This window comes from Mustelus asterias, unplaced genomic scaffold (assembly GCF_964213995.1).
Source record: "Mustelus asterias unplaced genomic scaffold, sMusAst1.hap1.1 HAP1_SCAFFOLD_85, whole genome shotgun sequence".
Taxonomy (NCBI): Eukaryota; Metazoa; Chordata; class Chondrichthyes; order Carcharhiniformes; family Triakidae; genus Mustelus; species Mustelus asterias.
The window spans coordinates 1,220,142-1,232,662 of record NW_027590139.1 but is presented as its reverse complement, the minus strand read 5'-3'; the positions used below and the strand labels follow the sequence as shown (position 1 = coordinate 1,232,662).

General features: G+C 48.4%; 1 protein-coding gene across 1 annotated transcript in view; it reads right to left on the bottom strand.

The window, feature by feature from the left end:
* Positions 1 to 2,489: 2,489 nt before the first annotated feature.
* The window catches only part of LOC144483993 (uncharacterized), a 33,658-nt gene continuing 23,626 nt past the window's right edge, over positions 2,490 to 12,521 (bottom strand). Inside the window, exon 4 of the mRNA XM_078202569.1 lies at positions 2,490 to 3,852. Coding sequence (XP_078058695.1) covers positions 3,009 to 3,852 — 844 coding nt within the window. The 3' untranslated portion in view covers positions 2,490 to 3,008. The remainder of the gene's footprint in view (positions 3,853 to 12,521) is intronic.

Sequence of the window (12,521 nt, the reverse complement as noted above, 5' to 3'; positions counted from 1 at the left end):
GGCACACCACTAGTCACTGATCGCCAACCAGAAAAACACCCATTTACCCCCACTCTTTGCTTTCTGTTAGTTAACCAATCCTCTATCCATGCTAATACATTACCCGTAACACTGTGCAACTTTATCTTATGTAGCAGTCTTTGGTGCGGCACCTTGTCAAATGCCTTCTGGAAATCCAGATACACCACATCCACAGGTTCCCCATTGTCCACTGCACATGTAATGTTCTCAAATAATTCCACCAAATTAGTCAAACATGACCTGCCCTTCAAGAACCTATGCTGTGTCTTACCAATGGGACAATTTATATCCAGATGTCTCGCTATTTCTTCCCTGATGATAGATCCAAGCATTTTCCCTCCTACAGAAGTTAAGCTAACCAGCCTATAGTTACCCGCCTTTTGTCTACCTCCTTTTTTAAATGTTTGCGATTTTGTGAAACCTGTTTTTGTTGTCTGAGCTGACTGGAATTAGAGCCAGAGCAGGAGTAATCCAGGGGAATGATTTGGAGATAAAGGAAAATCCAGCAGATGCTGGAATTCTGAATAAAACAGACTTGCTGAGTTTATCCAGCATTTTCTCTATTTATTATAATGATTTTGGGACCTGGGTTTGAATCCCACCACGTTTCAACAAAAATATTGATGAGCATGAATTAATTGTTGTAAAAACACATCTGGTTCTCTAATTCCCTTCAAGGAAGGAAATCTGCCGCCCTGATCCAGTCTAACCGACATGTGACTGGATTCACAAACAATTCAAGGGCTGACTGGGTAAACAGGGAATGTCACCATCAGAAAAACAGAGCCCCCTGGAGGGCAGAAGTGTTAGGACAGGTTACGGAGAGGTTAAAACTGTCATCATTGAGAACAACACAGACTTTAACGGAACAACTGGTCCCAAAAACAATCTCTTGTAGTTAGTGTGGCAGGGTGTGGTGAATCAGGTTTAAAAAGAGTCAAATTATATATGTTTTCTAGTTTGGACAACCACATTTAAATCTGGGACTCGGATGAGGATATGAATTGGTGTTTGGTGGTAAGATCTAAATCTGTGTATTACGCCGTGAAGCCTTAAACCCAGAGTGAGAATATTTCAAACCAGGGTTCAAAATAAATGGCTGTGGATGGTGAATTCACTCTCAAAAGAAAACAAAGAAAATTACAGCACAGGAACATTCCTTCGACCCTCCAAGCCTGCACCAACCACGCTGCCCGACTGAACTGAAACCCCCTACCCTTCTGGGGACCATATCCCTCCATTCCCATCCTATTCATGTATTTGTCAAGACGCTCCTTAAAAGTCACAATTGTATCTGCTTCCACTACCTCCCCCGGCAGCGAGTTCCAGGCACCCACCACCCTCTGGGTAAAAAATCTGCCTCGTACATCTCCTTTAAACCTTGCCCCTCGCACCTTAAACCTATGCCTCCGAGTAACTGACTCTTCTACCTGGGAAAAAGCTTCTGACTATCCACTCTGCCCAAGCCCCTCACAATCTTGTAGACTTTGTCAGATCGCCCTCAACCTGCGTCGTTCCAGTGAGAACAAACCAAGTTTCTCCAACCTCTCCTCATAGCTAATGCCCTCCATGCCAGGCAACATCCTGGTAGATCTTTTCTGTACCCTCTCCACCCTCTCCAAAGCCTCCACATCTTTCTGGTAGTGTGGCGACCAGAATTGAACACTATATTCCAAGTGCGGCCTAACTGAGGTTCTATAAAGCTGCAACATGACTTGCCAAAAGGCCCGCAGAAATTCTGTCTTGGGAGGAACTACTGGAAAAAATAAATCATCCTGTACATGGGAGAGACAGAAACTGTGAGGACCATCTCCTCCAATCACAGATTCTGTCTCTCCTGATGTTGCTACATCTGCAGAGACAGTCTCAAACTGGAGGAACAGCTTTGCCACCTATTTTGAGAAAAGAGGTTCACTGACTCAGCAGCCTATCGGTGATGTGTGGAGGAGTTGTGTCTTCCTGCTACAGAACTAGTTTCATAGCAGTGTGAGCCTCAAAAGGAATGATCCGACCATCGGCAGAGCTTTCCCCATTCTGCTGAACAAGTCTTGATTATTTTTATATATCTCAGGAGGTGGGGTGTACAGCTCAGGAATTTGAGTAAACAGATATTGTGAACGTACTTACAATCACTTGGGTCATCACATTAGAAATTGAGATCCATTCATCCAGGTTCATATTCTAAACTGCTTTTATTTGCAGTTTAACGTTCACAGACAACATACAGAATCCCCGGTCAGAGCTGATCTCAGCTGGTGTAGTGAGGTTATTGATGGGTTATCAATGTAAATCCACACACAATGAAGATCAGAATCGGGAGAGATTTTTCCTGCTCCACCGTCTGAACCAGTAAACATCTGATTCAGTTACCTTGTGTCAAATAGTTAGAATTCTCATTTTGGAAAGAGAGTATGGGAGTATTTTTAAAATAAGTTAACAAAAAATATCATTCATAGATTCCAATTTAAAAGATTTAATATATACACAGTCTTCAGTATTTGTGCTATCTTATTCAAAGAAGTAAACTAACAGAAACACAAAAGGTAATGTTACTACGTGACTACATCACTAATAAAGGAGTTACTGAGAATGGAAAACGATGCCCTGGAAACCAAAAAATAGCCCTTAAAAATCAAAGAGCAGCTTTCCAGAAAATCTCAATACAAGCATTGAAAATAAATACTTTGTGCCCTGCAGATGGATCTTTCAGAGAATGAATTGTAGATTTTGCCCCAAAGATCAAATTAGAATTGAAGCAAAAGTTCTTAATTTTATTCTCAACAGGTTCCTGTGAGAGTTCTTCAGTTAAGAGGGAAGATCACAGGTGTTGCTTTTAAAAAGTGACATTGCAGCCCCGAAAATCAGTGACATTTCCAGAATATTAAATTCCAACTAGTTATAGGGTTTGTTCACATCAGCAGAAATAAAATATTGTCAGACTGTCAATACTGAACAGCAGCAAAAACAGCAGAATCCGACCCCTGCAGTCACTTGTGAACTTGTTGATGTCTCAGGAGCCATTGTGACTGAGTGAATCCCTTCCCACACACAGAGCAGTTGAATGGCCTCTTAGTGTGAGTGCGTTGGTGAGCCAGCAGGTTGAAAGACTTTGCGAATCCCTTCCCACACACGGAGCATGTGAATGGCCTTTCTGCAGTGTGAGTGCGTCGGTGAGCAGTGAGGTTGGATGACTGCCTGAAATTCTTTCCACAGTCAGTGCAGCTGAATGGCTTCTCTTCAGTGTGAATTTTCTGGTGTCTCAGCAGGGTGGGTAAAACTGTGAATCCCTTTCCACACAAAAAGCAAGTAAACGGTCTCTCCCCAGTGTGAATTCGCTGGTGTGCAATGAGGGAGGATGCCTGTCTGAAACTCCGTCCACAGTCAGTGCAGCTGAATGGCTTCTCCTCAATGTGAACTCGCTGGTGTGACAGTAAGTGGGATGACCCAGTGAATCCCTTCCCACAGTCGGAGCAGGTGAACGGCCTCTCCCCAGTATGAACTCGCTGGTGTGACAGCAGGTGGAATGACTGAGTGAATCCCTTCCCACACACGGAGCAGATGAATGGTCTCTCCCCGGTGTGAGTGCGTTGGTGCACAGTGAGTGCTGAAGAATGCCTGAACCTCTTCCCACAGGAGGTGCAGGTGAATGGCTTTTCCTCAGTGTGAATTCTCTGGTGAGACCAAAGGCCAGATGACTGAATGAATCCCTCCCCACAGACAGAACAGGTGAACGGTCTCTCACCAGTGTGACTGCGCCGATGGTTTTCCAGCAGGGAAGAGTAACTGAATCCTTTCCCACAGTCCCCACATTTCCACGGTTTCTCCATGGTGCTGGTGTCCTTATGTTTCTCCAGGTTAAACGATCAGTTGAAGCCTCATCCACACACAGAACACGTGGACAGTTTCTCCTCGCTGTGAATGCTGTGATGTTTTTTAAGGCTGCGTAACTGGATAAAGCTCTTTCCACAGTCAACTCACTGAAACACTCTCACTCGGGTGTGCGTGTTTCTTGGTGCTTTTTCAGACGCACTGATGTTTGAAATCTTCTCCTCCAGACAGAAGACAAACATTTCTCCTTCCACATTCAAAGTCTGAGGATATTTAAGCCCGAGTGAATCGAGACTCTGTCTGATTTTGATGTGATGTTTCTTCACCTCACCTGTAAAAGGAGTTTACAAAATTAATCACTGTCAGTCCAGGATAGAAATTTTGAACAGGCAATTCTAATTCTCTGGAACATTTCTTCCTCTCTTGTTGCCCCAAATCAATAAATTCCTGTCCCACAAACTCTCCCTCCTCCCTGGGCTGAAATCCAAACCCATCTCACCATTTCTTTTCTCCACTCCCAGTTTTCTCCCTCCCTCTCCTCTGTCTGGGTTCAGTTCTGATGTGGAGATGCTGGCGTTGGACTGGGGTGAACACAGTAAGAGTTTTAACAACACCAGGTTAAAGTCCAACAGGTTTATTTGGTAGCAAACACCTAATGGTAGCTAATGGTGTTTGCTACCAAATAAACCTGTTGGACTTTAACCTGGTGTTGTTAAAACTCTTATTGGGTTCAGTTCTCCAGCTGCTGTCTGCAGACTGACAATAAAACCAATGGGTCTTATTGGGTGTGTTGGGACCTCCAGCGGGTGTTTGTGAATCCTCCCCGCCCACCTCCCAGGGTTTCCTTCCTTCCCAGAGATCAGAGTCCTCATTGATTTGAGGCCAAAGTGTAACCTCTTATTTATTGTCCCCCTCCCCCATCCTCTGATGTGAACCATCCTCCAGTGGCTGAGCCAGGATGGGGCCGTTAACCTGGGCCTGTTCCCGGGAGGGAGGGAGGGAGAAGCCCCGCAGCTGCAAACCAGGGAGCTGACAATGATTCTGAAGGGTTTGCGGATCCTCAAAGTGTTTCCAAATCCTCCCAGCCACCGCCTAACGCTGACTCCGCTTCTCCGGGACAAACAAGCGCCAAGGACAGCAATGACACTGCGCATGCTCCACATCACAATGCCCGGGCACTGATTGACGGCAGCGCCGGACCAATAGGAAGAGGGGGCGGGACTGGAGGACCGAGCGGGAGCGGCTGGTCCTCCAACCAATCGGAGTGAATGAGAGGCGGGACCTGAAGCATGCGCAGTGCGGGTGAACCAGATAAACCTGTTGGACTTTAACCTGGTGTTGTTTGACTTGTTGCTGTGTTTACCCCAGTCCAACGCCGGCATCTCCACATCAGTGCGGGTAATGGCGACGGACGGCCGGTTTTAGTTTGGAAGCGAGAGCAATACGAGGTAGAGGGCGGCGCGCGGGGAATGATAAATGTGGCGGGTGGGTGGAGAGACTTTGTAAACATGTTGTTCAAACCCAAACCCCGGAAATGAACTTCCCGGTCCCCCGCTTTGTACCAAATGGAGCGGCAGCTTGTAGTGTTAGACCCGGGCTGACTGCCGCCATTGAGGCTGCATGTGGGAGGCCGGCAGGGATTGTGATCGGAGAGTGAAGCCCTGACGTCACAATGGAATGGGTGAGAGTGTGACGTCACAATGGAATGGGTGAGGGTGTGACGTCACAATGGAATGGGTGAGGGTTCCAGATGAGCTGAGACTGGGCTGGAGTCGGGCGATGGCACTGACATGTGACCCGGTGGCACAGTGGTTAGTGCAGCTGCCTAACAGCGCCAGGGACCCGGGTTCAATTCCAGCCTCGGGTCACTGTCTGTGCAGAGTTTCTACATTCTCCCCGTGTCTGTGTGGGTTTCTTCCGGGTGTTCCGGTTTTCCTTCCACAGTCCAAAGATGTGCCGGCGTTGGACTGGGGTAAGCACAGTAAGTAATCTCACAACACCAGGTTAAAATCCCAACAGGTTTATTTGGTAGCACAAGCCACAAGCTTTCAGAGCGCTGCCCCTTCATCAGGTGAGTGGGAGTTCTGTTCACAAACAGGGCATATAAGGACACAAACTCAATTTACAAGATAATGGTTGGAATACGAGTCTTTAAACGTAATCAAGTCTTAAAGGTACAGACAATGAGAGTGGAGAGAGGGTTAAGCACAGGTTAAAGAGATGTGCATTGTGTCCAGCCAGGACAGTTAGTGAGATTTTGCAAGCCCAGGCAAGTCGTGGGGGTTACAGATAGTGTGACATGAACCCAAGATCCCGGTTGAGGCCATCCTCATGTGTGATTGACAGATCCATGCTCACTGCTTCTTGCCCTGGATGCAGAGAGCTGAAAATTTCCATGCAGGCTGCCAGACAGATAAATGTCTACATTACTGGAGTAAAAATGTGTGGAATATACAGACCGAATTCACTTCATTTCCTTCAGTTGCTGCAAGTCCCCAACTTCCCCCAGAATGAGGAAAGAAATGGAAAGGGGGAAACATTGATTTCCTCCCAGATGTTGAACAGAGGAGGGAGTTTCACTCGGAAGCTCATTGGACAACTTCCGCATTGTGACGTCACAATAGAGCCCTGCCTGAATCAGCCAATAGGAATCACTCTGCTCCGCGGTGACGTCTCTGGGTTCCAATGCGCAGGCCCGGGCGCGCGGACCCAGGAGCCCCGCCCCCACCCATTGTTCCCCTCCCCCTACACCTCCTTGAACCAAGGTTTCCAGGCAACTGGCTGACGGCTCCGGCAAGAGCGAGAAGCCGCTCAGTGAGCTCTCCCGCCCCCCGGCCCAGGACTACACATGTGCGAGGGAGAGGGGAAGCTGCGCATGTGCGGGGGAGAACCCACCCTCTGATCTTCATGCTGAGGTGTTGACCAATGGGAAGAGTTGGAGGACCGGAAGGACTCTGGTCCTCCAGCCAATCAGAGCGTGGGCTTTGTGTGAATGAAGATTGATCTTCAGAGAGAGTCAAAGTTTCTCCTGTCGTCCACATCTGTGAGTGGGAAAGATTGGATTGTCCAGCCAGTCCACCATATTGGCCGTTCGCTTTGCGTGTTGGCCAGTATGGTGTGCTCCAGGCAGGGGGCGGGCAGAGGATAAGGAGTTCAAGGCGGGCTTAATGTGCGCCTTGCGGTGAGCTTTTGGAAATGTGGCCGCTGGGAGGAACGCCTTGGTCGGCGTGAAGTTTCTGTTTCAAGTGCTTGGGTTCGTGACTTGTGCAAGAACTTTTTGTTTCGGCTGGGGCTTGTTGAATGCTGCTCTCGCTGGGATTCCTGTGCCTTGAAAGGCGTGGCCCAGGTAGATGCAGTCTCGGAAGACCCAAGCCAGGGAGGAGCCATTTGGGAACTATGGTTTCGGAAGGTTCAGCTGCGGAAGGTGTGACCCCAGACGGTGCAGCCCCAGTGGGTGTGATTTTGGAAGTTCTGGCCCGGAGTGGTGGACGTTGGAGGACTGTATTTGAGTGTTGTCGACTTCGGACGGTGGAGTGTTGATGGGCGAAGCTCTGGAAGGCGATGCCTCCGAAATGTTTCACAATTGTATGGTTGTTCATGGATTGTTTGTTATTGTAGTATGTGGTTTTCCTGTTATGACAGTTGGTGGTTTGTTCTGGCCCCCGTCTATTTTCTTGCGTTATTTGCGGCCTGGGGGGCATCCCCCCCTGGATAAAGTCACCCCCGGGGGGTGTGACATCCACTTGGGGAAAGTTCTGGGTGGTGAAGCCCCGGACATAGTAACACCAGAGGGATTTTTATTCTCTGGGAGAAACATTGGGAAGGCAGGCCCGAACTGAGTACCCTGGAGAGACTCTCCCACCGCCCCGGCTGAAATTCCGGAAGGCAGTCCGGATTGAGTAGGCGGGGTGGTTTCCCCAATTTCCCCCCCTCCGGCTGAACATCCGTAAGGTGTAACCCCCGGATATGAGTACCACTGGAGGGTTGCATCCCCCGGCAGGTGGACAAATCCAGGGGACGGTGCCCTTATGCTTCAGTGTTTATTTTTTTGTTGTGTACAGTTGTAGTGTTGTTAATGTTTGTAGATTTGTAGATTATGATTTGTAAATGGAGGTGTATTTTGAGGGCAATGCACTGGAAAACTGTAATTGACGATGAACCCTTCCGAAATGGAAGGTAGTAATTGATAAATGGATGGTGTTAGCCATCGGTAATGTATTTTTCATGGATTGTTTGTTATTGTAATATGTGGTTATCCTGTTATGGTAGTTGGTGGTTTGTTCCGGCCCCCGTCTATTTTCTTGCGTTATTTGTGGCCTGGGGGGCATCCCCCCCTGGATAAAGTCACCCCCGGGGGGTGTGACATCCACTTGGGGAAAGTTCTGGGTGGTGAAGCCCCGGACATAGTAACACCAGAGGGATTTTTATTCTCCGGGAGAAAAATTGGGAAGGCAGGCCCGAACTGAGTACCCTGGAGAGACTCTCCCACCGCCCCGGCTGAAATTCCGGAAGGGATTCCGGATTGAGTCGGCAGGGTGGTTTCCCCCATTTCCCCCCTCCGGCTGAACATCCGTAAGGTGTAACCCCCGGATATGAGTACCACTGGAGGGTTGCATCCCCCGGCAGGTGGACAAACCCAGGGGACGGTGCCCTTATGCTTCAGTGTTTATTTTTTGTTGTGTACAGTTGTAGTGTTGTGTTAGTGTTTGTAGATTTGTAGATTATGATTTGTAAATGGAGGTGTATTTTGAGGGCAATGCCCTGGAAAACTGTAATTGACGATGAACCCTTCCGAAATGGAAGGTAGTAACTGATAAATGGATGGCGTTAGCCATTGGTAATGTATTTTTTTCACATTTGTTCTTTGTGTATTTGTAATTGTTTTGTATTAACGTATTTGTAATAAACAAAAAGAAATCCACATCTGTGAGTGGGAAAGATTGGATTGTCCAGCCAGTCCACCATATTGGCCGTTCGCTTTGCGTGTTGGCCGGTATAGTGTGCTCCAGGCAGAGGATAAGGAGTTCAAGGCGGGCTTAATGCGCGCCTTGCGGTGAGCTTTTGGAAATGTGGCCGCTGGGAGGAACGCCTTGGTCGGCGTGAAGTTTCTGTTTCAAGTGCTTGGGTTCGTGACTTGTGCAAGAACTTTTTGTTTCGGCTGGGGCTTGTTGAATGCTGCTCTCGCTGGGATTCCTGTGCCTTGAAAGGCGTGGCCCAGGTAGATGCAATCTCGGAAGACCCAAACCAGGGAGGAGCCATTTGGGAACTATGGTTTCGGAAGGTTCAGCCGCGGAAGGTGTGACCCCAGACGGTGCAGCCCCAGTGGGTGTGATTTTGGAAGTTCTGGCCCGGAGTGGTGGACTTTGGAGGACTGTATTTGAGCGTTGTCGACTTCGGACGGTGGAATGTTGATGGGCGAAGCTCTGGAAGGCGATGCCTCCGAAATGTTTCACAATTGTATGGTTGTTCATGGACTGTTTGTTATTGTAATATGTGGTTTTCCTGTTATGATAGTTGGTGGTTTGTTCCGGCCCCCGTCTATTTTCTTGCGTTATTTGTGGCCTGGGGGGCATCCCCCCCTGGATGGAGTCACCCCCGGGGGGTGTGACATCCACTTGGGGAAAGTTCTGGGTGGTGAAGCCCCGGACATAGTAACACCAGAGGGATTTTTATTCTCCGGGAGAAAAATTGGGAAGGCAGGCCCGAACTGAGTACCCTGGAGAGACTCTCCCACCGCCCCGGCTGAAATTCCGGAAGGCAGTCCGGATTGAGTAGGCGGGGTGGTTTCCCCATTTCCCCCCTCCGGCTGAACATCCGTAAGGTGTAACCCCCGGATATGAGTACCACTGGAGGGTTGCATCCCCCGGCAGGTGGACAAACCCAGGGGACGGTGCCCTTATGCTTCAGTGTTTATTTTTTGTTGTGTACAGTTGTAGTGTTGTGTTAATGTTTGTAGATTTGTAGATTATGATTTGTAAATGGAGGTGTATTTTGAGGGCAATGCCCTGGAAAACTGTAATTGACGATGAACTCTTCCGAAATGGAAGGTAGTAATTGATAAATGGATGGTGTTAGCCATCGGTAATGTATTTTTCATGAATTGTTTGTTATTGTAATATGTGGTTTTCCTGTTATGGTAGTTGGTGGTTTGTTCCGGCCCCCGTCTATTTTCTTGCATTATTTGTGGCCTGGGGGGCATCCCCCCCTGGATAAAGTCACCCCCGGGGGGTGTGACATCCACTTGGGGAAAGTTCTGGGTGGTGAAGCCCCGGACATAGTAACACCAGAGGGATTTTTATTCTCCGGGAGAAAAATTGGGAAGGCAGGCCCGAACTGAGTACCCTGGAGAGACTCTCCCACCGCCCCGGCTGAAATTCCGGAAGGGATTCCGGATTGAGTAGGCGGGGTGGTTTCCCCCATTTCCCCCCTCTGGCTGAACATCCGTAAGGTGTAACCCCCGGATATGAGTACCACTGGAGGGTTGCATCCCCCGGCAGGTGGACAAACCCAGGGGACGGTGCCCTTATGCTTCAGTGTTTATTTTTTTGTTGTGTACAGTTGTAGTGTTGTGTTAATGTTTGTAGATTTGTAGATTATGATTTGTAAATGGAGGTGTATTTTGAGGGCAATGCCCTGGAAAACTGTAATTGACGATGAACCCTTCCGAAATGGAAGGTAGTAACTGATAAATGGATGGCATTAGCCATTGGTAATGTATTTTTTTTACATTTGTTCTTTGTGTATTTGTAATTGTTTTGTATTAACGTATTTGTAATAAACAAAAAGAAATCCACATCTGTGAGTGGGAAAGATTGGATTGTCCAGCCAGTCCACCATATTGGCCGTTCGCTTTGCGTGTTGGCCAGTATGGTGTGCTCCAGGCAGGGGGCGGGCAGAGGATAAGGAGTTCAAGGCGGGCTTAATGTGCGCCTTGCGGTGAGCTTTTGGAAATGTGGCCGCTGGGAGGAACGCCTTGGTCGGCGTGAAGTTTCTGTTTCAAGTGCTTGGGTTCGTGACTTGTGCGGGAACCTTTTGTTTCGGCTGGGGCTTGTTGAATGCTGCTCTCGCTGGGATTCCTGTGCCTTGAAAGGCGTGGCCCAGGTAGATGCAATCTCGGAAGACCCAAGCCAGGGAGGAGCCATTTGGGAACTATGGTTTCGGAAGGTTCAGCCGCGGAAGGTGTGACCCCAGACGGTGCAGCCCCAGTGGGTGTGATTTTGGAAGTTCTGGCCCGGAGTGGTGGACTTTGGAGGACTGTAGTTGAGCGTTGTCGACTTCGGACGGTGGAATGTTGATGGGCGAAGCTCTGGAAGGCGATGCCTCCGAAATGTTTCACAATTGTATGGTTGTTCATGAATTGTTTGTTATTGTAATATGTGGTTTTCCTGTTATGATAGTTGGTGGTTTGTTCCGGCCCCCGTCTATTTTCTTGCGTTATTTGTGGCCTGGGGGGCATCCTCCCCTGGATGGAGTCACCCCCGGGGGGTGTGACATCCACTTGGGGAAAGTTCTGGGTGGTGAAGCCCCGGACATAGTAACACCAGAGGGATTTTATTCTCCGGGAGAAAAATTGGGAAGGCAGGCCCGAACTGAGTACCCTGGAGAGACTTTCCCACCGCCCCGGCTGAAATTCCGGAAGGGATTCCGGATTGAGTAGGCGGGGTGGTTTCCCCCATTTCCCCCCTCCGGCTGAACATCCGTAAGGTGTAACCCCCGGATATGAGTACCACTGGAGGGTTGCATCCCCCGGCAGGTGGACAAACCCAGGGGACGGTGCCCTTATGCTTCAGTGTTTATTTTTTGTTGTGTACAGTTGTAGTGTTGTGTTAATGTTTGTAGATTTGTAGATTATGATTTGTAAATGGAGGTGTATTTTGAGGGCAATGCCCTGGAAAACTGTAATTGACGATGAACCCTTCCGAAATGGAAGGTAGTAATTGATAAATGGATGGTGTTAGCCATCGGTAATGTATTTTTCATGGATTGTTTGTTATTGTAATATGTGGTTTTCCTGTTATGGTAGTTGGTGGTTTGTTCCAGCCCCCGTCTATTTTCTTGCGTTATTTGTGGCCTGGGGGGCATCCCCCCCTGGATAAAGTCACCCCCGGGGGGTGTGACATCCACTTGGGGAAAGTTCTGGGTGGTGAAGCCCCGGACATAGTAACACCAGAGGGATTTTTATTCTCCGGGAGAAAAATTGGGAAGGCAGGCCCGAACTGAGTACCCTGGAGAGACTCTCCCACCGCCCCGGCTGAAATTCCGGAAGGGATTCCGGATTGAGTAGGTTCGGGGTGGTTTCCCCCATTTCCCCCCTCCGGCTGAACATCCATAAGGTGTAACCCCCGGATATGAGTACCACTGGAGGGTTGCATCCCCCGGCAGGTGGACAAACCCAGGGGACGGTGCCCTTATGCTTCAGTGTTTATTTTTTGTTGTGTACAGTTGTAGTGTTGTGTTAATGTTTGTAGATTTGTAGATTATGATTTGTAGATGGAGGTGTATTTTGAGGGCAATGCCCTGGAAAACTGTAATTGACGATGAACCCTTCAGAAATGGAAGGTAGTAACTGATAAATGGATGGCGTTAGCCATTGGTAATGTATTTTTTCACATTTGTTCTTTGTGTATTTGTAATTGTTTTGTATTTATTTGTATTTATTTGTAATAAACAAA